Source organism: Clarias gariepinus, chromosome 14, assembly GCF_024256425.1.
Source record: "Clarias gariepinus isolate MV-2021 ecotype Netherlands chromosome 14, CGAR_prim_01v2, whole genome shotgun sequence".
NCBI classification, from domain to species: Eukaryota; Metazoa; Chordata; class Actinopteri; order Siluriformes; family Clariidae; genus Clarias; species Clarias gariepinus.
The window spans coordinates 14,831,782-14,856,937 of NC_071113.1; the positions used below are offsets into that span (position 1 = coordinate 14,831,782).

The 25,156-nt window shown below is 36.6% G+C and overlaps 3 protein-coding genes across 6 annotated transcripts; all 3 read left to right on the forward strand.

Annotated features, from left to right (window-relative positions):
• Nucleotides 1–377: 377 nt before the first annotated feature.
• On the forward strand, nucleotides 378–18,974 carry hoxb1b (homeobox B1b). 4 transcript variants are annotated; one of them, XM_053512205.1, is made up of 6 exons: nucleotides 378–705; nucleotides 11,147–11,216; nucleotides 13,169–13,220; nucleotides 14,634–15,066; nucleotides 17,230–17,571; nucleotides 17,705–18,974. In XM_053512205.1, exons 2-6 carry the CDS (start codon nucleotides 11,203–11,205, stop codon nucleotides 18,037–18,039), a joined length of 1,176 nt encoding a protein of 391 aa, XP_053368180.1. In that variant the 5' UTR covers nucleotides 378–705; nucleotides 11,147–11,202; the 3' UTR covers nucleotides 18,040–18,974. The 4 variants fall into 4 exon arrangements, with proteins under 4 accessions (XP_053368180.1, XP_053368178.1, XP_053368177.1 ...); XM_053512203.1 differs by lacking the exons at nucleotides 17,230–17,571; nucleotides 17,705–18,974 and adding exons at nucleotides 9,263–9,412; nucleotides 15,463–16,968; XM_053512202.1 differs by lacking the exons at nucleotides 17,230–17,571; nucleotides 17,705–18,974 and adding an exon at nucleotides 15,463–16,968.
• hoxb6b (homeobox B6b) lies at nucleotides 2,221–4,604 on the forward strand. The gene is made up of 2 exons (XM_053512207.1): nucleotides 2,221–3,882; nucleotides 4,315–4,604. Exons 1-2 carry the CDS (start codon nucleotides 3,459–3,461, stop codon nucleotides 4,566–4,568), a joined length of 678 nt encoding a protein of 225 aa, XP_053368182.1. The 5' UTR covers nucleotides 2,221–3,458; the 3' UTR covers nucleotides 4,569–4,604.
• On the forward strand, nucleotides 5,834–7,762 carry hoxb5b (homeobox B5b). Its single transcript, XM_053512206.1, has 2 exons — nucleotides 5,834–6,419; nucleotides 6,892–7,762. The coding sequence occupies exons 1-2, from the start codon at nucleotides 5,834–5,836 to the stop codon at nucleotides 7,137–7,139; spliced, it is 834 nt and encodes a 277-aa protein (XP_053368181.1). The 3' UTR covers nucleotides 7,140–7,762.
• Nucleotides 18,975–25,156: the final 6,182 nt, after the last annotated feature.

The window sequence follows — 25,156 nt, forward strand, 5'->3', positions numbered from 1 at the left end:
TGTATAGCAAATAAATAGTTTATTTATTATAAAATATGATTTAGTTTTGGTTAATTCCCTGACGACTCATTATGCGATATGATTTTCTTCTCAAAAAAAGAGAAAATTTTAATAAAATCTATTTTAAATCCAGCGGTTTTTAAGACCAGTAGTCTATATCCTTTCTTACTTAACGAAAAAAGATGGCGGCCACCAAGCTACTGTTGAAGCAAAGCAATAAACTCCCAGTTGTTTATGAAAATTTACAACTTTGTGCTAGAACTTTATGTGTGACTCTGCGATGGGATTGGTTAGACGTGGTCACGTGATCAGCTCCCTGTGAACATGAACTTTTTATGATTTCCCAAGTGGTTATAATGCAGCATTCTTTTGGTCAGGGCGCAGTCAGTAACACCCCTGTCTTCGTGTTTATGTTTTTTTTCGTTGTTACTATTAGAGTGTGTATTAAAATTATAAATGACTTAATCGAATTGGTTTTAAGATGGCTGGAGGTTACCAAGACAGTGCTAGTAGCCGCTTGATTCCTTCAGAGAAGTCAAGGATGAGAGAATGGGTCAAAACTCACAAAGCGAAAACATGTTTGATCTTTCGGTTATGTGGCTACTCAAGCGGATCTTCTCGATTACATTCGGATTTAAGGGATCGAAAACAAAAAAACTGGCTAATTTTTAAAGCACTGATGGAAGCCGGTGATAAACGACAAAGGTAGGACCTACTCCAGTCTTTCTCACTGAGATGTTAACCAGTGCATGTGTGTGTTTTATGTAACCTACGAGATGATAGGCCTATTATCGTGTACAAGAATGCTTGTTGTAAAACAGTGGGATATTTAATGGGATGTTAACCAGAACAAAACTGCAGCTAAATTGAAAGTATAGGCTTTAAAACGGAGACGAAATAATGTTGGAGGACCCCAAATAGCATGAAGGACATTGCATGATTATAGCTTGATGCATTTGACTTACAGATTGATAAGTAAACAAAGCCATTCAAGATAAATTAATAATCTCTATGAACTATTTGCGGATATGACCAATAATAAAAGCCTTAGACGCAAATTCCGCATGGAACGGTTTTATGGTTATTCGTTATAAAAATAATTTCTAAGAAAATCTTGACCTAAGTTATCTCATTATATTAAAATATATTTTAAAAAATCCTTAGCCGAAAGATAAGTGTTTCTAAAAGCTGAATATGACTGATTACTTGGATGACTTATGTGGTATGGTAGTCCGTGTGATCAAGCCTACAGTATCCCACTAATGGGCGCTGATCTATTCATTGTTGCTGCATTATCCTGGAATTGATATTGGTTACATTGTTACACATTTTACAGTGAAAATAACTGAACCGCTACTGTCGACTACCGATTAAAATAAACACCGGTTAATATTGGTTATGGTTCTTATTTAACTGCTTAGTCATGATGAAGCGAGTAGCTGCAGTTGTGGTCGTATAGCTCAAAATGAAGCATTTCTTTTAGTACTCCGTTAGATAATTTTCCTCCTTTAGATAATGGAGATTTCGAGTTTACAGTCAGGCAACGAATTGATTTAGGCTATGCATAAGCATAAAATTTATTATTATGTTTTCCATTATGAAAGACTTACTGAATTGCTGTTAATTGTTTTGTACCTTAAAGTAAACCTACTATTATTATGTGGTCAATAGTTTTATGTTAAGACTATGCCAAAACAACAAAATACAGTGCTTTTACCCTAATGGCGCAATATTACCTCATTTTTTGCTCTGTAATGCCATCTAGTGACGAGAGAACTGTGCGAATTTACCTATGCAGTAATTGTCCTATATATTTGCTGTATATTTTCTGTTATTTTGGTTATTTGACCTTGAATAGCACATTCTAATAAAAAAAACACGTATAGTATGGTGAGTTTGATTACTGTTGTGTCGTATGCTAAGTTTGCTTATCGATAAGATATCGAAGTCTATTTTTCAATTAATTTTTAAATGATTGTTTTTAGATCATATATATATCACGATTGTCTGTAACAACATAGTCCAGTAAAAACACGGACTATGCTTTTAGTAAGTAAAATCATTAAAGCTTGGGGTAAAGTGATATAAAACTTAATTGGATGCTTTTAAACAATTACCTTGTTTGAGCTACTATGTATTTTTATAGGAACGAAACAAAAATAGGCGTACTGAAAAAGCATTGAGATTTAGAGTTTTTACATTACTTCTTAGAGTGTACATCTGGGCCTGTGTCTGTTTGTAAGTTGCTAAAATGTTTAATCATGTGAAATGCATTTTGAATCTTGGTAAAATTTTTGTACTTTGGATAGCTTCTTAAAAGCATACTTGTGACAAAATATAAAGGTACAATTATTCTATGGGTGCTTCAAATGCCACATTTGATGGCATATTACCCCTAACAATCAACTTGTTACTTTTGTATATTTCTGCAACTTTATAGGTAACATTTTGTAAAAATAAAATTAGAAAATTATTTGTTCTTTTATTCTGTAAACATAAAATAATATATCGCAAAAACGATTTAACTTGGACCATAAATTATCTGCAATGCCCCTTAAATAGATTAGGTTATCGAATTCCAATGTCCGTTATGCTGAACCGTTACTGATGTGTGCTTACTTTTCGAAGCTTTTATAAAGGTTTTAATTGTTTGAATTGACTTTAAATTAGAGAAAAGTACAATCATGAAGTTATAATCAAAAATTGTTTGTGTGATTCCTGAAGAAAAACCCTCTTAGTGAGTTAATTTAGGACATACATATTTCTTAAGCAAAATACTGTTAAAAAGACAAGACGTTAACTTACATACTGGACATGTTCCTATAGTAAATATTTTATTTATTTTAGTTTAAATACCGATAAATTAACCCATTTATAAAAACCGTAAGTGGCCTTTATATTGTGAGTATATATATATATATATTCTTTCGTAAAAAGAAACACATTCCGACAGGCCCTTTGTAATTTCGCTTTTGTAAAGCAAGGCACTAAAGCATGGTATTTCCTGGCAGATATGACGGTTCGATGTTATATTTCTAACGAACACAGAAAAAAAATATTTTACACCTGTCAAGGGGATTACTTTAAATGTCCATTAGCAATACATCTACAGTTTATTGTCTGCTGTTTTTTTCCCCTTTATTATTTTAAGAAGCACTTGCATCACTGCAATTGAAATTATATAAATATAATAATGCATAGGATTTTACGGAATTTTGTATGCACTGGGGATTCCATCCAGTGCGACAACAGTCCCCCTCCCTTTATGCTTTTCTATTGGCTGAGATGCTCAGGATTGGTCAGACAATGATCAGCTGGTGCATTTCCCTACTCGCTCACATTGGCACCTCGCCACCCCCTTCGGCTAAAACCAAACCTCACATAAAGTAATGGCAAAACACACTTGGACTATAAAACACAACAAATCATAACACTCGCACAATAACAGTGGCCACCCAATGAGTTCCTACTTCGTCAACTCAACTTTTCCCGTGTCTCTTGGCGGGGGACAGGATTCTTTTCTGAATCAGTTACCGTTATATTCTTCTGGATATACCGACACTTTGAGACATTATCCAAGCGCTACGTTCGGAGCAAACAATGTCCAGGAGAAGGTATACCCCAACTCATACTACCAGCAACCTAGCGGAGTGTTCGGCAGAAGCGGTTCAGGGGCTGCTTGCGATTACGCTGCGTCCAGTATCTACAGAGAAACGGAGCGCTCATCGTGTCCTCTCGGAGGTTTGGAGGAGTCGCTGGCTCTCACACAGGGGCATAGCAAGACGGAGGGCTCGGACCACACTTCAGACACTTATTCCTACAGCGAAACCAAACCCTGTGCCCCTGTTTACCCGTGGATGCAGAGGATGAATTCGTGTAGCGGTAAATCTCGTCTACATCTTGCTTACTCATTGTATTGTAGGGTTTCGTGGCAAAGTAAATGTTAATTTTTCATATGAAATATACTAGGCTACAGGCTATCACATTGCATGGATTTTTTCCCATGTGTATCTATATGTATCCTAAACTTTGCCCTTTCAAACAAATCCAAAGTAAACGTTTCATTCTTGGGTTAGCGAGAGGGGTATTTTGAAAAGGATGTTTTTTATAGTTAAATTTTGATAAAAATAAGAATTAAATATCAGTAGTAGTCACAGTAGCAGCAGCAGTAATAGTAGTAGTCGTAGTAGTAGCAGCAGCAGTAGTAGCAGTAGTAGTAGCAATAATAATAATAATAAAAATAATAATACTAATACAATTTTTACTTTTGACTCTGTGTTAATCAATTCTTTGTCTTTTCATCCTTTTTGACAGGCATTCCTGGCACCACTGGCCGCAGGGGTCGTCAGACATACACTCGGTTTCAGACTCTTGAGCTGGAAAAAGAGTTCCATTTTAATAGATATCTGACCAGAAGGCGCAGGATTGAAATTTCGCATGCTCTGTGTCTTACAGAGCGACAGATAAAGATTTGGTTCCAGAATCGAAGAATGAAGTGGAAGAAGGAAAATAAAGTAATGAACTCTGAAAAGACCAGCGAAGAGGAGGATGGTGGAAAGACGGGATAAACGAGTTCGATATGCACTGTGTTGTAAATAATAAACATGTCCAATATTTTTTACCCACAATACACAGGCTATAGTATTTTCATGTATATGTAAGAATAGCTAAACTAAACAGTTATCTATTTAAGGCTTTGTTAAAGTGCAAATGCTAGAAACCCTTGCAGGGTTGTAAAACATGCATCTTTGTAATTTCTGTAATTTTAGCCCCCTTGTGTACTATTTGCCGCCAGTAGACCAATTTTATTACCTGGCATAAAATGAATGGAATATTCACACTCTTGGTTCCACAAGCTTGAACGGGCCTATAGTGAAAGCTAAGGTGAAAGATTTTACTGCTGACATATTGGACATTCGTGTTTTTAAACGTTCTCTTGTGTAATTTATTATTATTTTTTGTTCGTTACGTTTGTGTATGTGGATGCTCTGATGAAAAAGATAGTACCCTTTGTAAGCAATGTCATTTTGCCAATAAAATGTTTACCCACGTCTATTTACTCTTTTGTGTTTGCTGCAAAGCCAAAGGCAATGTTATTATGTAATAAAAAATAGAAAATATTCCAAATATATAATACAAAGAATGCAATTCTCTATCGTTGAATAGAGAGCGTCACTTTAAACCGCTTGGTTGCATTGAATTCACTATCATGCAAATATAAGTTGGCTCATATAAAAAATAGTTAAGCAGTATGTGTCCACACTTTTAAATAATTTCGTCAACGTGCAAATGCAGAATATTCAAAAAATATGAGAGGCCATGGCTGCACTTTTGTCATAAATTTCTCCATTTATTGTAAGTGATTTTATAGTCGAGACGTTACGTTTAGCATTGATAAAGAAAAATATTAACTTGTGATTTTAGTGAATTGTATTACTTCGTTGCAAAAATGTGCTTTCATATGTTGAAGTGGTGTGCCAAAGATACGTGCAGGTGTTTAGGCATTTTCCAGTTCTCCCGGTAGGTGACGCCCTCTGCTAACATGGGATGCGGCGCGCAGCGGGGAGGCACCATTGAGTTGAATCTAACGATCATCATTTCGTCATCATTTGTAACCACAGAGCATGAATTACCTCTTGAAGTCATCAGAGAGAATTTACGACTGGTCAACAAAGGCACGTGATGCCCTAACGCGCTCCCATATTTGGCCGCATACTTGGCAAAAACGAAGTACAGTGCATTGCTATAATTCATTTTTACATCATAAATTGGGGTGCGCAGGATTTTAACGACCGAGATCTGCTCATCGAGAGCGTTTTTAAAGAATATCCAAATGAGCTCCTATTTTCTAAACTCTTTCTCAGGGCGCTATCCGAATGGGTCCGACTATCAGTTACTAAATTATGGGACTAACGGCGCAATGAACGGCTCTTACCGGGACTCTACGGGCATGCATTCCGGCTCTTTCGGTTACACCTACAATGGGATCGACCTTAGTGTAAATCGCTCTAACAACAATGCCCACTTCGGCACGGTTGGGGATAACGGCCGTGCTTTCCAGAATCCGGGCACGGACACCCGGTACCGTCAAACGAGCTGCTCTCTTGCTTCTCCAGACGCCCTTCCCTGCACCAACAGCGACAGTCTGAACCTGAAAGGCACCCCTGGCTCCTCTGACCAGACCACGACCGGGGGCAATAGTGCACTCACCACCAACAGCAGCAATCTCAGCAACAACACACACTTTGCAGAAACGGACGAGGCAAACGTCTCGTCGGAGCCTGAGGAAGGCGCGCAAGCTAACCATGCGACTACACGCACTCAGAAACAAGAACCAGCGGCACCTTCCACCACAACACCCGGGGACGGCCAAACACCACAGATCTTTCCATGGATGCGGAAACTTCACATTAGCCACGGTATAAACATTTCCATTGCTTTGAATTGTGGATGTTACTGAATGACTGTCATCTTGTTTCCAAACAGAATTCTTAAGTATTTAATAACATAATGCACGCAAAATGTTTAATCTAAACCAATAAATTAAATATCGTGTTATAGCAACACATAAACAGTTCCGCTACATGTGTCCTTTTCCATGTGCATTTGCAGGCTATGCAGAAGGTTAAATAAACTAAAAAGCCTAATATTTGCAACGGTGCTAAAAAATATAGAGTGCGAAAAATCACAACATGCATGGAACATGTTACTGATTCCAGACCACCTCTGAAGTAGTAAATAGGACTGTACTATGACTTAATAGTTATTTTAAGATGTTACGATCTTATGGATGCTAGTGTAGGTGCGATTGTAATTGTGAGTCTAGCATACGATTTTTGTTGCTATTGTAACTAAAGGGTATTGTCTTTTTTGTCCTTGTCCGTGTTATAGATATGACTGGACCTGATGGGAAACGGGCTCGAACTGCCTACACACGCTATCAGACGCTAGAGCTGGAGAAAGAGTTCCATTTCAATAGGTATCTGACCCGGAGAAGGAGGATAGAGATAGCCCATGCTCTCTGTCTCACCGAGAGGCAAATTAAAATATGGTTCCAGAATAGGAGGATGAAATGGAAAAAGGACAACAAGCTAAAAAGCATGAGTCTTGCTACGGGAGGAAGCGCCTTTCAAAACTGAATTTGTTGAGGATATTCAACTACTGTTATAGCACTGCACCTTTCTGCTTGTCATTATCAGGCATCATTTCTCTGTGTGACTGGTGTAACACGAATTGTCAACCGTTTAGTATTGTTCTATCCCATATGCCATAGGGCTACAGTTAACAGCCGCCGTAAATTAAGTGTAAATGCTACGTATCAAGTTTATACTTTCGTGGAAGAAAGCATGTTCCATGTAAGCTCTTTGTGCGCAACTTTAAATACGTAAAAGGAATATTGTACAGTATCAACGCGAACTACCTATATCATCTAGTCAAAAAATGTTGTATTCTTATGAACTTGTATAGGGACGTCAGTGTAGACTGTTTTCCAGTTTTCAAGACATTTATGCTTGTGCGTTTATTAATTTCTTGGATAGTATTGGTACACTGCGAAAAGATTATCTGCATTCGCACTTAGAATACAGTTATGTACTTTATGTTGCATCTAAACATTTCTGGACTGGATTCTGTGTCCATGATGAGTGAATTTTGTTTTATGTACAGTTGTGACCAATTTTATTTGTACAATGTGAGTGGTGAACGTTTCGTGTTAAAAAAGCGAAGAAAAATGTTTTAATGTTGATATGCTGGGAATTTTGCCAGCCGGCATTTTTTTCTATTTGTGTATCGATTAAAATGCTTAATGAAACTAATTTGAAAAATAAAATTTCTTTTAGTCTCAACATGCTTTAATGTCTCTTTGCACATCATTACACCTGTGGGACCAGTCACCTTCACAGTAGGTCACCACTCTTGTTCAATTCACATACAGTTATTGTTGTATTAACATAATCTTTGCAATCTATGTAGGGCTACCAGTGTCTAAAGCAGACGAGCAGACAAAAAAAAGACATTTAAATCTGAGTTTAAACATTGACATGGTTCCATAGGGTGCAGTATTTTGCTGTTTCCGATTCTTTTAGTCCAGACTTTCGCATAAAATGTCATATCACTGGTGTATTATAATTATAAAATATATATAAAACTTAAAATGATTATTTTAGCAGCAAGTGTCCAATAATTACTGAACCTGTGAACTTACCTCTTAAATGGTCAAATCACGGAAGCATGGGTCTTACGAATTGCTTTCATATTGCTTTAGTTATTACATCAGAAATACAGCCTTGACTTTTCTAGGTGATTTTAGTTTCGCGAGGTCCAGTCCACAACATAGACATGTCCTTCTCTGTATTGCTAAACAAGTCACGTGAGGTCCATAAAGTTAGTTTTATGGTTTGGGGGGTTGACAATGTGCGACATAATTCACATTCTTGAATGAAAGTGACGTTTTCACTGCTTCAGCGGGATTCTAAAGGTTGTGGACAGCGTGTGATATGCTCTTAGTCAGTTACCTTCGGCCACTCAAAATGTCATACACTCACTTGGCGACTCACTGTTATTTTTCTGTTGGATTGGGGCAAGACGTCTCAGAGTAAGTTTTCCTTCATTTATTAATTGTCTAGTTGCAAAGAGTTGGATTGTGTTGGATATTAATAACAGTGGAAACGCCTATATTATTAGGCCCAAAATATTTTGTGATGTTATGTAGGTTGATTTTAGTGCTTCAGATGTAATTTACATAATTAAAGAGTTGCGGATATTATCATATTTATTTGTGTATGTAATATATGTATTTTCATGTAGGCTATAACCGATATATAAAATGATTAGAGATTGCTTGCCACTACAGTAATCGTGTCAATGTTGGCCTCACTCATCTTTTTAAATAAACTATCCATACGTTAAAAAATTTGAACGTTCTTTTTTTACCAGATACTAAATTCCTTTCACCTAACTCGAATGGTTTTGTATACAGAAAACCAAACGGTCGTGTCTACAAAACAGAATTCGGCTATTAAGAGACAAAACATTTTTTTAAATGTATTTTGTCGGCTCTATTGCTGATTTATGCATTGTCATTTCGAGGGTCTGGGAGAGGGTAAATTCATTCGTAATCCTGTATTTTTGAGAAATTTGATAAAACTGAATGGACTGAAAACATGATGTAACTGTGCCAAATTTCTCGCGATAAACATGGTTGCGGGATTCATAACTATTAAAGTCTCATTGTACTCCTATAATGTGTTTTGCATATTGATAGGGGTAATCTGTGCGCTGTTCTCATCAATTATTCATGGAGAAGGGATCACTGCGAGGTCAGGAGACTACTGAACATAGAGACACACACCGTGCCAAGCTGCCATTACAAGAAATACAGGCTCAGGAAATGTAGACTTCATCATATATTTAGGTTTGTTTGAAATCTTTGAGTTCTTGTCATTTTGCCCTTATTTATAATTTCTTCACTGGAATAACAAAAATGTATATACATATATTGTATATACATTTAATTGAAACATTTAATGAATTGTATTATATTATTATTTATTGTGGATAAGCAAATTTATCTACTGTCCATAAATAATATATTTTAATTATATTCGAAGCAAACCCTGTTAAATTGTGCCAAGGATAAAATGAAATAAAATAAATCAGTCTGGTTTAGAGGGTGCTCTTGACTGATGTAACGCTCCTGCGTGACCAGCAGAGCTCGCCTTACTCCGAAGTCCTGGTCGTTTTGTCCTCCTTTCACTCAAACACCGAAGATTTTGTTGCAGAATATCTTGTTTAAATAACTAAATAATTAAACCATTTTAAACACAGTAAATACCATAAACACGGTCAATACCTTAATTTATTTACACATTTGAAGTGTAGGTTCATAGCATAAAGGAGATGGTAAGAACAGTGGCAATTTTATTGATTCTGTGATTTTGTATATAAAAGGCTTAAATAGTATTTAAGATATAAAATTACAGTTAGATTTACAACGCCGGCGAGATTACTTTAAAATGATTTTATATCAACAAATTAATCTAAGTCACACTTCTCTGCGCATGTTAATGGGAGTTGAGTTCATCTTGAGGTCACCAAGCGGCTGCACGATTTTATGCCATTTTACAACAAATGCACATAGCAGAATACACAGGCTCTGAGTCCAGTAAATTAAGCGCATATTAAAGCCTTTTTGAAATCAAAATCATATCTTAAATTTAAATAGAATAGATTTCATTTTTGACTATATAAAATCAACCCATTACCTCTAACTTACCACAGAAAACAAAATATATCAAAGGACATGAGGATTCCCAATGTCTAAAGTTGATCAATATTGTTTATCTTCTGGTGTGGTTTTTATTTTTTTCTCTCCTTCAATCGATTATCAGGAATGCAAAAGGATCACTAGTGTCTCCAAAACATTTTCTTGTGGAATAATCATGTTGTTATGATTATGAAACACTGTATTAAGGCAGAAGACGTCCACTATAAAGATAACATTGGGGAAATAAATGTTGCTGATATTTTGATTAACACTGAATAAATTTACACAGAAACAGTGACATTTTACCATTCTACTATTGCTATAACTGTGTTCAGTTTATCTGACATTTGTAACTCGTTAGTGATACAATTATATCTACTTGAAAAGTCCTGCATGCCAGTCAAACTGGTGATATCTGTCATCTATATATACCCTGTAGATCCGAATTTGTGTGAAACAATCATTATTCGCAAATTCGTGTCTTGGGGAATATGTAGTTGATGTAAGTTCAGCGTCGAAATGGGAGTCTAAATATTCTGGATTATTTTATTCATTTTCTTTCATTCAAACATTCAGCTGAATTTGCTGGTGGACACGTTTGAAATCCAGCAAAATGCAAATGCAGTTTAATTATTTTCTTATATATCAGCGTGGTTCTTGCTATCTTGGTGATCTCTAATTTTTGTATACTGAATCCAGATTCAAGGAGGTGAAAATGTACGGGCTTTACTGTTAAAACAGCCATTAACTAACCTAAATAAGGCATAATGAAAAAGTTGCTGTTCCGTTAGTTATTGCCCGTCTTGTTATCCTTCTATATCCATATATACAAACAATTCTAAAAATAATGATTGTTTGATAGTTTTCTCTCTTACTTTGCAGGCAACAGAAAACTTATCCCTTCAAATTCCCCCCTCCGAAAAAAGGTAAAACGAAAAATGTTACACCGCAGGTATGTAATTTAATTTGCGCTTGCATGCAAATGACATACTGTATATAAAACATGAATGCATTTAGAATAAATCGCCTGTTTATCATATGCTTCTTTAGAGTAGCAGACAGTTTTTCTGTTGTCACTGCGGAAATTCTGAGAAACAAAACCCCAATACATTTGAAGAAAAATATATAATATAAAGAACATACACGCGTGTGTCATTTGTGTAGGATGCTAGTATAAAGCCCCTTTAATGTAAACTTAATCAACAGGCATGAGTACTCCTGACTTGTCAGTAAATCTGCACCTGAAATAAACTAAATATTGAGTTACTCTTAAAGAGCGACAGTTTATACATGACAGCAAAGCTTTACATTTCTGACGAATTGAATGCTTATTTGTCAGCATAGGGTTTTTGATTAAATATAAGCCGTGAGGACTTCTCCTCTTCAATATTAATATTAATACATTGTTTATTATATATCTAAAGTTACAGACCACAACTAGCATTTGTACTCTAACTTTACTTTTATAAATAAACCTGTATAATGCATTTATAGTGTCCTTTTCAAAGTCCACCTTGTATGATCACATAAAAAAGAAAAAAAGGAAAGTGGATATGAATGAAGAAAAAATACTTCAGAAAGAGATGAACAGAGGGAATCTGTGAAATGTCCAGTGGTCAATTTCACTAGAATACAGTGACCAGTACGTTTTAGACCAGTACATAAAAAACGTATAAAATGCTTTAAACGTGAGGGATGAGACACTAGCTAGTAGGCTATGGGCCAAGTGATATACAATAGACTATATTAGGTCTTAAAGTTTTGAGGTATTTTAATGCATTTTAAATTGAAATTAAGTAATCAAACAATGACTTTATTATTGCCTTGGTTAGATATTAACCTCTCTGCGCACACAGTGTGGGTGCAAGAAAACGGAACGCAGCAGATTTACTTGAGAGATCAAAGGCCTCTTGTCCAATAAGGAATTGATTTGAAGACCACCACTAGACGGCAATTACAACAGACTAGACCTAGACAATTGCAGACAGAACTCTGGTTGAAGACTTTAACATCATATTGACTGATTTTTTTAGAGGCTCAGTTTTGTTCATTTAAAATTACATTTCTATGTGATAGACGTTTAATCACTTAACATCTTCGTTTGCTGTCCGACTGTGTAGTGTGGAAGCATTCAGACATACAAATTTTGTGGTTTTCTGTATTAGCACTAAAATAACTGACTTATACTAAACCATCAAGTTACAATATCAAAAATTTTACTAGTCTCATCCAAATAACACAAATTTAAAGATAAAGCAGGAAACAGTTATAGCACAACATTTGAAAGCATATTAATCGGCTACGTAAAATAAATTAAACATTGCTAAAATATAGAATGGCGACACAGACATCAGGAAATGTCATAGCTGGTATTAGTGTAAACAGGAGGGTCATTGTCTTGTCAACATATTAGCTTGCGTTGATTAATGGAGTTCTATTTTGGGCGGTCTTTTTATTTTGTCCAGTTCCTCAATAGTACTTTAGAATAGCTTCCTAATATTGCTTAATTTTTGTTTGATTCGCAGTTCAATTTATATCGATTGCTTACTCTGAGTCACAGCATAATTTGCCTGGGTCAGCTCCTGGGTCCTTTGCTCCTCTCTCGGTTGTTTGGTAACGATCTGCTATTTCGAGCCTATATTCATAAGATTCAGGGTGTGGAGTTGAAAGCAGCCTACATCAGCGCAACAACACACTTCTACATTCTCATCATTCTGTGCTCTTCAATAGGCCTACAAATTGAGCGTGCGTTTTCACAAAACGTTTCTAGGCTGTGTGCTTATCTTAATTTACATCACTTCAGTACGTTTCAGTCTTGTTCCCTACAAATGTTATGTAAAAAATAGATATTGTTTGGTATTATTTTGAATGGATAACGTGATTAACGATATCTTTCTATTTTAGGTACGATATTATCTGTCTGAGGTTCTCAGGGTTTACGCGGAGGAGCTGTTTGGTGAGTAGGCAAAGAGATTGTTATATTAAATAAATTTAACTAAGATGCATAATTTGGTTTTTGCTGTAAGAGCTTTCCTATTTTAGCTTTCCCATAAGGGCGTGATGTCAAATTATAACATTATAAACATTATGGCAGGGGTCATGAAACAAAAATACACACAAGTTGATAAGGAAGTATACAGAAACATTAAGGTATATCAGCTTGTGTGTTGTATAGCTACATTTAATAAAAATCGGATGTAATCGGATCCATCATTCAGTCTTTTTGATTCGATAGCATGTTGCCTTGAGAAGTATTTTAATATCGTTCTGATTAGGTAAAAAAAGATGATGCTAAACACTGTCTGATTGTATGGATTCAGGACAATCCAGCGCAATAAGCGAACCGCACTGAAATAGACTCAGTCAGTTTGTGAATGGCGGATATGTCCGTGTGATTTATCGCCATATTACTTGAGCTCGGGTTCACGATGAGTTCAGCAGCCTTTGTTCCTCGCTCAACATAGTCGCTCTCTCGTTTCTTGTCCTCATTTGTCACATTACGACCGATTCTGCATTACTTCTGTCACCACGAACATAACTGAGAATATGCCCATGTCTGTTTAAAAGCGTTATTTTTAAACCAAATTTTAGAATATCTGTGATATATGTTAGAAATCTTTTTTATTTGTTTTGATTGTTTTTGCGATTTTAAATAAGCCCTTTTGTTCCAAATGTCATCATAAAAACGTAATTATGTAGAATCTGTCATATTTATTATTTTATATACGAAATACATTTCTATGTTTATAAAAGTACAATGTATACTTGAGCGTCTGCAGTAATATATTTACATTTCTTGCAGATTAATGTATAAGATTCGGATATTCACGAGATTTTAAATACTATTAAATCAACTTAATAGTGTTCTGTACTCCTTACTTATTTTTAAAATGTATTTTTATATTTTGATTTACATTTATTCATTTGATAAACGCTATATTCAATGAGATACAAAACATAGCCCACATAATGTTTGCCTAAACTGTAGCGCTTAACAATAAAATCATGCCTGTTTATTATTGTCAATCACGGTTATAATTTATGTGCTCATAATTTATTCATACCGGTCATGTGTAACATGATGACTTTTTGACGCGTAAGTCATATCTTACTAGTTCTACCTTGACCGGGAACATTTACTTTTTAATTAAAAGTTTATTTGAGATAAGTTTATTTATTTATTTATTTATTTAATACAATTGGACATTATCATAACATCATTCATTTCGGTTGTAGCATATTTGTAAAAATACTAGTAGACCATTTTGCAGCAACAAAATATTCGTATCCATGTCATCTGGTCTTTTAGTTGTGAAGATGGATTTTTTTTTTTACTTTATTCATGCCATGCCTTGTTGTGACCCTTTAGGTCTCCCACCAAGAGGCCCCTGTAACGGATCTGTCACGTGACGCAAGTTTTTGCAAGAAGCTGTACACAATGCAGTACAAGACTGACAACATGAACACTTCATTATTGGGCAGTGACTCGTTTAAGGGGGACGACACATTTGGATACAGTGATGCGACACAAGTTTCACCTTCTTTGCCACTGCGGGAAAATGATGAAGAAATGAATGCTTGCTCATTGCCGAAGACTGCCAGAGACGACACTTCTCATTGCACTCCAAGTGAACTTTCTCGAAGCTGTATAGAAACACCCCTCATATCCCTTACAGGAGAACCTCACAGCTCCTCAATCGGGGACCTTACTATTGACAGCAAGCTGGTCTTCCCCTGGATGACAAAATCTATGAAAAAATTCAGGCAGAAAAGTTACAGCTTTTGCGATGCCTCCGTCAGTGGTGGGTACAACCGATTTGTTGTAGTAGACTTTATGGTACTGTAAATGGAAACCAACGTACAACACGTAATATTATTTAGCAATCATAGGCGGAAAACGCATAACATCAAATGATCGTCATACATTTAATACGCCTGAGAGAAATAATTAGCTCATTCTAAATCATGTCATCGGCTGCATCAGGGATAATGGGTGCAGGGCATTCTTCTGGGGGTTCAGGGCTTCTTCCAGAATTGGATTTCATGACACCTTCCGTGGTGTCCACTTCCACTTACAAAATTACATCAGGAGAGTAGGTATTTATTAGTTATCGAAATGTCGTTATTTATTTATTTATTATTATTTTTTTTTACATTTATTTTAGAGTTAATGCTTTCTTGCTTCGTTTTCTTTGCAGCAGAGAGCCGACATGATGGCTCAGGTGGCTGTAAAAGGACGCGCACGTCGTACACCACCAGTCAACTGCTGGAGCTGGAAAAAGAGTTCCATTTCAATCATTACCTGTGCAAACCACGACGCCTCGAGCTGTCCAACTTATTAAGGCTTAGCGAAAGACAAATCAAGATCTGGTTTCAAAACCGCAGGATGAGGCATAAAAAATGCGAACACATAAAAGAAACCGGTCCTCCCCCTTCTCCAACAGCATGTATTCCACCATCCATGCAAATGGACAGTAGGTCTTCACTTAAATCATCTACGAAGAATTACGTGTATCCCACGTCTGTTAGCCATGTCCGTAATTACAATACATGTTGGATGAGCCAGGTTATCAGAAAATCCGGGAGTCATTGTCCTTACGCGCAAAAACGTAGACCTACAAATGATGAAACAAGTTTTACCTTTAGTAGGCAAGGTTGTTGCGATAATTTTAAGGGTAACTGTGAGGATTTTATACCGTTCCCCGAACCCCAAATGTGCTGGCTTAGTCATCATAGGTCTCATAATATATCTGGCCCCTAAGTTACCCCAAAGAACAGTGAAAGCAATCAACCGTCTGAAACACTTTTACGCACAGAAAGCTCACATTTCTTTATTATTATTTCTAAGGTTCACATAAAACAGGATTTTGTATATGCTAGTTGTAATAGTGTATTAACCCTTCATGTAATACAGGATGGTATTAAAATTATTATCAAAATACAAAAATGTAAAATAAGATATTCAAATTATTTATTCTGATAAAACTGCTTACTTGGGTTAAGCCTTTGTTGTAATAAATAAACAAGTTATAACATAATTTTAAGAAGTACATGCAAAGAAAGCAAATTGCTTGTGTTAATTTCCATTTTGTCACCCTTCGTGTTTTCGTTTAGTTATTTGGGAACTACATGTATATTTACAGTATTTTTTTCTCGTTACGCACAGCTTGAATCTTGCTTATTTAAATACTTTTTTAATGTCACTTAAAAGATCAATTATTACTCGGCAGTCTTTCTTGGTTTTCTAGAAACTTTTAAATAGACCCATATAATTTAGAGGTTGAGATTTTTGCAAGCTGGAACTTTGTCCTTTGAAATCACTGTTTCTGACTATAAAAAACGTTCTATCCATAAATAAACTATTGTTTTCTCTGTGATTAATTTCTCTAGAGAAAATGTTGTAAAATCGTAAAACTGGTCTTATTACTGTAATCAGAAATAGCCTGCTAGTGTGTGCGTTTATCTGACTGATGAGAAGGTGCCATTCATGTGTTTGTCATGTAAATACGAGTTTACTTGATGGACATTCGCAACGCCCAAAGTACCGCTGCAGGTCGCACACTATTGGTGGATAGTTGGTCACATGATCTGTCACTCGGTTGATATGTAGCCCAACAGAACTTTTGAGGTTTGACATACTGCGCAGAGGTGGTAGGGCACTGGGATAACACGACGACATTTATTGACCAATCAAACAATTACTGGTGGAGAACTGAAAATGAATTCCTACCTAGATTACACTGTTTACAGCCGTGGACCTAACCATTTAAATTCAAAAGTTGGATGTTACGGCCTGGATCAAGAGTACATGCAAGGTGCTTGTGGGAGCACTAATAGTTGCATTGCGGAGGGGAGGCCAATTGGAGGGAACTCTTTTACACCGACGCTACACGAAACTCAAGGCATGAACTATACACACCAGGCATCCCAGCCGTGCCAAATAAATTTGGATCTTGTTACAACAGGCCATCAGGTAACCTACGGCAAGCACAGTCGATCTCACCTGGACTACAGCCATCAGGCCATTCTCAGTCAGGGAGAACAACACATGTATTTGCCGTCCCCTGGCTTTTCTGTGCTAAACATCGGCAACAACAGTGGGGTAGCGGCCGAGTCTAGTTGCAGACAAGGAGAAATTCCTGTTCAATATCCATCATATCCATACGGAGAAAAAGAACAGCAACCACATTATGCTACGTACAGCAGATATTCCGGCCAAACCCAAAATGATAGTGACTCAAAGAATAGTCCCAACCAAGCACAAACCTTCGACTGGATGAAAGTTAAAAGGAACCCGCCTAAAACAGGTCAGCTGAAGCATGTTTATTACTCAGTAGTCTCGTCTGACAAGACAATATAATGTCATCGAAACCTGTTTGTCGAATTTTTAACATGTATATGTGTTCTAGTGCTTAACATGACTTGTTTTTTCTCTTACAGTTAAGGTCACTGAATTCGGAAGCCACGGACAGCAAAGTATTATTCGCACAAATTTTACTACGAAGCAGCTCACCGAGCTGGAGAAAGAGTTCCACTTCAACAAATACCTCACAAGGGCGCGGAGAGTCGAGGTGGCCGCTACACTCGAACTGAATGAAACACAGGTTAAAATCTGGTTTCAGAATCGCCGAATGAAACAGAAGAAACGCGAGCGAGAAGGAACCGTGCCGGCCATGAATCGAACAACAGACTGCGCTGCTGGACAAAACACGAACAGCTCCACCACCTCATCTCCAGCTGCATCTCCCATCTCAGACTCATCGAGTGGCAACTGAGGACATTTAACGCTACACATACTGCATATTACAGTTCTAAATAACAATCCACACCGTGCTCCTGTTTAGTGCGGCTTGTGGTGTGAAATCTGTTTTATACCTGCTTTGTAAAAGAGCCTAAATCTTTCAGTTTTTGTTGCTAGGGACACATCAAAACTGTATATCTGTTTCAGACCAAATGTAAAAAAAAAAAAAAAACTGTTTTTGTCACTTTTTCTCTCTCAGTAAGGACATTCTTGCTCTGTGATGATGCATGACTGCTTTGCAAATGGCCAAAAGACTGAGTCTATTGGATGTACTACATTTAACTCTGATGTGTAACAATTGCAATTGGGTGCAACAGATTTAACTCTGGTGTGTAACTCTCGCAATACAGTGCAACAGAATGTGGCTGTTTTAAATGTGATGCTTTATAATTTGCACTATGAATGTACTTTTGGACAAAAACGTCGTGCTCACACACACACACACACACACACACACTATGTATATATAAGATCGCCTGATTTACGAAGTAGTAGTAACTGAATAAAAGTGTTTTATTTTTCAAAAAAGTCGTGTGTGTATTAACTAAATGATAAAGCACATTGATTCTGTTTTTATTTTTACATTTATTTTATATTAAGGAGCCATGATTGCTATTATGTTGTAATAAACGACAGTGTCTTTTGTTAAGGGACATTACAATACAATGGGGCTAATTTAAATCAAGACTACCCCAGTATGTATAGTTTGACAAGCGGAATGTTGCAGTACACCCCAGGTGGCTTCCTATGACCTTTTCACCTTACTCTGCCTGCAGGACTTCTAAACATGTAAACACTCCTGTTTGTTCACTGCTATAACACCGAACCATATCACGTGATCTGTGTTCCACATTTTCTATTTCCTATTTTTATTTTCACATTTTCCACCAACAGTTTGCAACATTTCAAAGTTTATCAGCCTCACAAATATTCTCTGTATAGCATTTAAGGTTTATGAAGACTAATAATAAAAGTTTATGATTTTACATAATTGCATCATAATTGAGCATGAATCACAGGCAGATATTTTTATTTTAAATATCAAATTTAAAATTACATTTTAAAACCAATATTTTTAAATTCATAGTTGAGGATGCACTAAATATTTAACTGCCATATGTATTTGACACTTAACATTAAAAAAATAGCACAGTGGATAATTTAAAATCAACAATCTTTTCTTGAAAATCTTATTGTTTGTTTACTATTAGATATTAAGAGGAAATTGCAAGATTGTCTCTGCAATTCATATATTTGGCATTGTGGTTGTAATGGCTGTTGACAGTATGTTTTGGCACATTGTTGTATAACTTTTACATATTTGTATATTACTACCAAACCCAACAAAATCAAACCCTAGGATGACAAAATATTGGAAGAAAAAACAGAAAAATTAAATTCTAATATGCCTGACATAAATGCTTGGTGCTTCAATTTCGCAGTAGAATTAATTATACTAATTGGTTTACTGTGTTATTACAATAAAGCCAACGCAATGTTACTGCAGCTACTGTAAAGGCCTTAGATATAGTACAATCTACCAATATTATTGATATTGTACCAGAACACTAGACAGACTGCAGCACTAAAATGTTAAACATATTTAAAAATATTTTAATAAATAAAAAAATAAAAATTACAGAAATTATTGTAAATGTTGTTGCACAGTGCCATGCATTAAATGTGTCCAGTTTATGTACAAAATAAACAAACAAAAAAGACAGAAAGAAAATAATTGAAACAAAACAGGAGTTTAATTGATAAGCCTCATCATCACTTAAAACTTTATGGGAACTTAACAACTCTGTTGTATTCTCTTGATTATCTGATGGACTTGTCCAATATTTACTCAGGGTGTTGGGTTTGCACAGTTTGTGCCCTAGCAGCAATGCACTGTCAGCACCTTCTTCACTGACCAGGTTCATCCAGAGGTCAGGCATGAATTAATTCAGTAAGACCACAGGCTTGTCCAGGAAGAGAGGAGAAGGGTGTCAGACCAAAGGTCATGGATGATTTTATCACCCCACATCATTAATCCTGCATGTTTTTTTGGCAGTCTTGTGTTTATTCCTGATATAAAACAGTATGTATTTCACTAGCAATTTATTATATCATATCAATATATAGCAATAGACTATATAATAATATCAAACATTATACACATTGGCATATATGTACCTACATTATTGGATAATAAATAATAATGAGTTCAGAGAGAATGCTAAAAACTTAGAGAATGATAGAGAGAATGATAAAATCATTCAATACTATAGTACTATTGTAAAGACTGGTATAGCAATGTTTAATTTTTTTTCAAGAGAAAATAATTAAAAATAATTAAAAAGTCATGTATAAAAACTGACAACTGAGGAACTGGAAAAGAGAACAATTCGTAAGAATAAATGATCTATAATTATCTTTGCAGAATACTGGGGGAAAATATGTTGATTTGCTGTTTAAGCAGTTAAACATATAGACATAGACTATATATTTCATATGTGCCTTACTTTGATGTTTATAAATATTGTATGTTTGAGGGAGTTTGATTATTACTGTGTTTTTCCTGGTCTTCGGGATGGCATATCTCTCAGTTCCCACTGGGACCCCATCTGCAGACGTCAGAGGCAGAGCCACAGCCCTATGGAGACAGATGTTCAGCTGCCTGCAGGAGAGGGATTTTTTTCACTAGCCTGTCAGCATGCAAGGAAACCTCACACAGCAGTGTTGTAGGGTGTGAGAAGATGTGGGAAGGACAGTGGGAAGGCAAAGATATACCAGGTTAAAATAAGGAGGGGGGGGGGGGGATCAGTGAGAAACAATAATATCATTTACACAGGACAGAATGTGGCTGTAACATTTAGGTAATACATGATAAGAGAAGGATATAAATGAAACAGCTTTAAGAATGTTGTTATTGCATGCAACCCTCTTTGTGTTCCCTCTGATGTTTGGCCACACTCAGCTCAGTTGTATGTGAGCCATTACTCATCTCCAGTATAAACAATATGCTTTATAGTTCTGTGAGATGCAGGAGGTCAAGTTAGAGAAATCAAACAAGTGGAACTATAATCAGAGTGCATTTGGGTGTTAGATTCTGTCAGGTGAATCTGTAATGTTGAAGACCCTTTGTGTGCTCTCTTCTCTTGTGCTTGCTGGGGAATGGTGTCACATGGCCTTTTACAAGTCAAATGCCTGGCTTGACTTCCTGAGTCTTGTTCAAGTCCTTCTGAAGCATGTCACTCCACAGGGGTAACTGAAATCAAAAGGACAAAAAGACCACTGTATATTCTATTCACTGACTTAAAAGAGAGTGTGAAATGGACACTTTGTAGGTCTTTTTACTTTTGACAGACAGTCTGCTAAGTAAGGATAGAGGCTTCATACAAATAAACACCACCATTACTGAAAAGAACCATTAATTGAGGTCTTCTTCCTCAACTCTGTACAGTTTCCCCTTTTGTGACAAATGCTACTACTTTTGTAAGGGATCTGACTGCCAAATTTCTTAAATATCCTCGGTGTTCATTAAGGGAAGGCGGCCGTATTGCCCTGTGAACAAAAATCCTGCCCCCAAAAAAGCAAAAAGATTGTTTTTAAATAATGGGGGATCTATTCGTTACCCTTGCTGAACCATTTTGATCCTCCTGACTCTTAGCTCTCTCACTTTTGATCCAATTGGAAAACAAGACACTGAATGCCAAAGGACTCAAATAGCTTCAACGCTGCTAAAAAATCATGTTGATCAAAAATAATATACCCCTAAAATTGTTCTGAATTCACTGCGAAATCATTCCATAAACTACAATGGAGTTGCTAGAGTGAACACAGTGAACAGTCAGTTCTGACCAAGTAATTTGATTGGATGAGTGCCATTCAACGAATGGTGATAATAGATGGTAAAAGGACTGGGACGTTTAACTAGATGTATGACTTCACATCAGAGGGGTTCTGTAATTGTTAATTACACTGTCACAGCACAGATAAAAGTACCTAAAACCAACATTCTAAATCAGTCATGGAAGCACTTCCAGCAATAAAACACATCTGATAAGGTTGTCATCTTAATCAACACTTTATCTACTAAGTAGTTCCTTCTTATATATTCTGAATGCACTGTATTACTTTATTTATGTCTGAAACCTGAAAAAGCTACCAGCTAACTAGCATCTTACATAAGGCTAAATCCCAAATCCCTCTGTAACCTCTAATCAAGGGCAACTAATTGATGTGTTGAGCAAGTTTTTACACCCCAGTGCACTTACTTTCAATTTTAATGTTCTTTGGGGTCAACCCCGGAACACAGAGCTTAACTGAGCTGATATTCTAAAACAGAATAAGTGGAAATATAAAGAGAAACTTTTGTTTCACAAATTATCGACCATCACCCTGTTTTATTCTTCTCACCTTTTGGCTTCATAGTACCAGTAAGAATGAACTTTTAAAAACTACTAGTAAAAACTACTTTTGCTTTTGTTAATTTCCCCTCACTGTTAGTCGCCAGCCTTTCCAGTCATGGCTAGTTGGTTCTACCAGGCAAGAGAGTCTTGGCGGTGCAAAATAACTGGTCAAATAAAAAAATCTGATCATATTTTGTATAATAAATGGTGTTTGTGGAAATGTTGTGTAAGAGCTGTGCACTCGTATTCATGACCACATCAGATCCATATTGATAACCAGCACAACAGCACTCTCTCTCATGTGTTATTGCTTAAGTAGCACAGGAGGGCCAATGGCTTTGAAGTTTATACTGGATACTATGAGTCTCGCGTTCAGGGGGAGGGGCGGTTGCATCGAGTGGCCTAAGCCATGGCCCATTTATTCACACACACACACACACACACACACACACACACACACACACACACACACACACACACACACACACACACACAATCCCTTAGATTGCATATAGTCACAGACAGTATATACATCTTACATCTTTGCAATCATGTACAGTAGGCTAACTGTATTCAGCATTTAGCCCAGGAAAAGTGGTGTCCAAATTGTGCCCCTACTTCACAATTTCTGTAGGAATTATATCTAACTTACTTTATGTCTTAGTTTCTACTATCAGATGATGAGGGCAAAGCAATTGTTTTATAATTTGCAGCAATACAGTGTCATTATGACTACTTTTTCCTTTCTTTTTCAGTTTTCTGGTGATTCTCAGAGTATTATTGTTTTATTTTGACACTTACCTCCAACTTTACACTTTAATTTGTTTCCAGTTACATGGTTAAAATATTGTTGAACACTGGGAAACAGGGTCCATTTCTAATTTATAATATAAAATATTGGTAAAAAAAAACACTACATGTTTATAAGGAAACTTACATGTTTATAAGGAAATGTATTTTACTCCGTTTATGTTCCAGCTAGGGCGACATGGTGGTGTAGTGGTTAGCACTGTCGCCTTGCACCTTCAGGGTCTGGGTTTGATCCCTGTCTCCGTGTGCATGGAGTTTGCATGTTCTTCCTGTACTTGGTGGGTGTTCTCCCACAGTCTCAAGAGATGTAGATTTTGTTCCCAAATTGCTCATAGTGTGTGTATGTGTGTGTGCCCTGCGATGGATTGGCACTCTGTCCGGGGTGTACCCTGCCTCGTGCCCTAAGCCTCCTGAGACAGGCTCCAGGCCCCCTGCGACCCTGAATACAGGATAAATCGGTATAGATGATGATTGAGTTAGTGATGATGTTCCAGCTAGCTGTTTTATTATTTTTATATTCAGCTAAAATTCAAAATACTTTCTTTCTTTTTCCTAATCTTTTTTCTTTAAATGAAAATTCTATTAACTCATCATTGCTAAAAATATTTATTTATAACATTTCTCCTTCATATTTGTTCCATTGCATTGTAACACTTGCTTGAGGTTTGGGTGTTGACATATACTGATCCCTACAAAATCCCCTGAGCAAACTGTCTTCCTTTTTGCCTTTTAGAAAATATTTACCACCCAGTTTCTTAAATATCACCTCAAATATCTTTTTAGTGAAGCCTGTTAATTTTTCTTGGATTGTGAGAGAGGTGGTTAATTAGCAGCAAATAGTAGTCTATGGTTTAAAAGGTCAATATAGTAGCAAGACTGAACCAAAGTCTGAAATGCATTAAAAAGCAATGTGTGCATCTACTTTTTTTACTCTGATAAAGGAGACTTTAAAGAAAACTTACAAATAGTACAAATAGAGTCTCCATATCGACAAGTAGCATGCATAAAGTCTGCCCCTGATGCCTTCAAACTGACCCCGGCTCTATAGAGGAAAGCATTGCTGTTACAGTGTGATTTTTGTGGAGGAGGGTGATTTACTCAGATGAGAGAGCCATACCCCCTCCCCCAAGTGAAACGCAAATGAAAAGGAATGCCAAGATGAAAAAGCATGCATCTTCAGATAAGCAAAGAGAAGAATGGAGTCAACGAATGGCAAAAGAGCTCTCTTGGGGAGATGAGAGGTGCTGATGGCAGTGTTGGTGGTGGGAGATCATAGCAGGTTCCTCTCATCAGCCCAGGCCTGTGTTTGATACTGGGTCTTTGTCACCCTTTCAGCTGTGTATTGTTGGGCGGTGTAATCCTGGGTGGATTACAATGGCTCTTTCCTTTCATATGGCCATGCCCAGCAGGCAGGAGGCAGTGCACATGGAGGGCTGGGAGGCCTTGCTCATTCCTCCTTTTACCTTCACCAGGGGCTGTAGCTACAGGGACAGAGAGGAAAGGGTCAAACGGTCACGTCCTTCTCTAGGAATGCTACCCTCTTTGCTCTATTCACATTTGCTTTACCACCCTGTATCGGCCATATACCTGCCTAAAAACCTCCAGGCAAATCTAGCTTTACAATGCACTTCATGACACAAAATTATTCACAGTGTGAAAATTAATGCATATAATGAATGTAAACACATGTATGTATATATATGTATGTGTACTCTGTGTGTGTACTCTGTGTGTATAGTAAAATAACATGGACCAAAATAAAAATACAAAAAAACAAAATACAAAATACAACTGCTGAAAACTTTTTGCCATTTGTGGCATCAATTTTAATACCTATCAAAACCTCTATATCTTCATTATACATACTTTGATCATTTACTGTCT

Bases quoted from the DNA above. Each gene is read 5' to 3' on its own strand.
- hoxb1b (XM_053512205.1), top strand. The intron at 13,221-14,633 runs GTGAGTAGGCAA...GTGACCCTTTAG, and splicing joins TTACGCGGAGGAGCTGTTTG to GTCTCCCACCAAGAGGCCCC. The intron at 17,572-17,704 runs GTCAGCTGAAGC...TTTCTCTTACAG, and splicing joins AAGGAACCCGCCTAAAACAG to TTAAGGTCACTGAATTCGGA.
- hoxb5b (XM_053512206.1), top strand. From the start codon at position 5,834: ATGAGCTCCTATTTTCTAAACTCTTTCTCAGGGCGCTATCCGAATGGG. The intron at 6,420-6,891 runs GTATAAACATTT...TCCGTGTTATAG, and splicing joins GAAACTTCACATTAGCCACG to ATATGACTGGACCTGATGGG.
- hoxb6b (XM_053512207.1), top strand. From the start codon at position 3,459: ATGAGTTCCTACTTCGTCAACTCAACTTTTCCCGTGTCTCTTGGCGGG. The intron at 3,883-4,314 runs GTAAATCTCGTC...CCTTTTTGACAG, and splicing joins GAGGATGAATTCGTGTAGCG to GCATTCCTGGCACCACTGGC.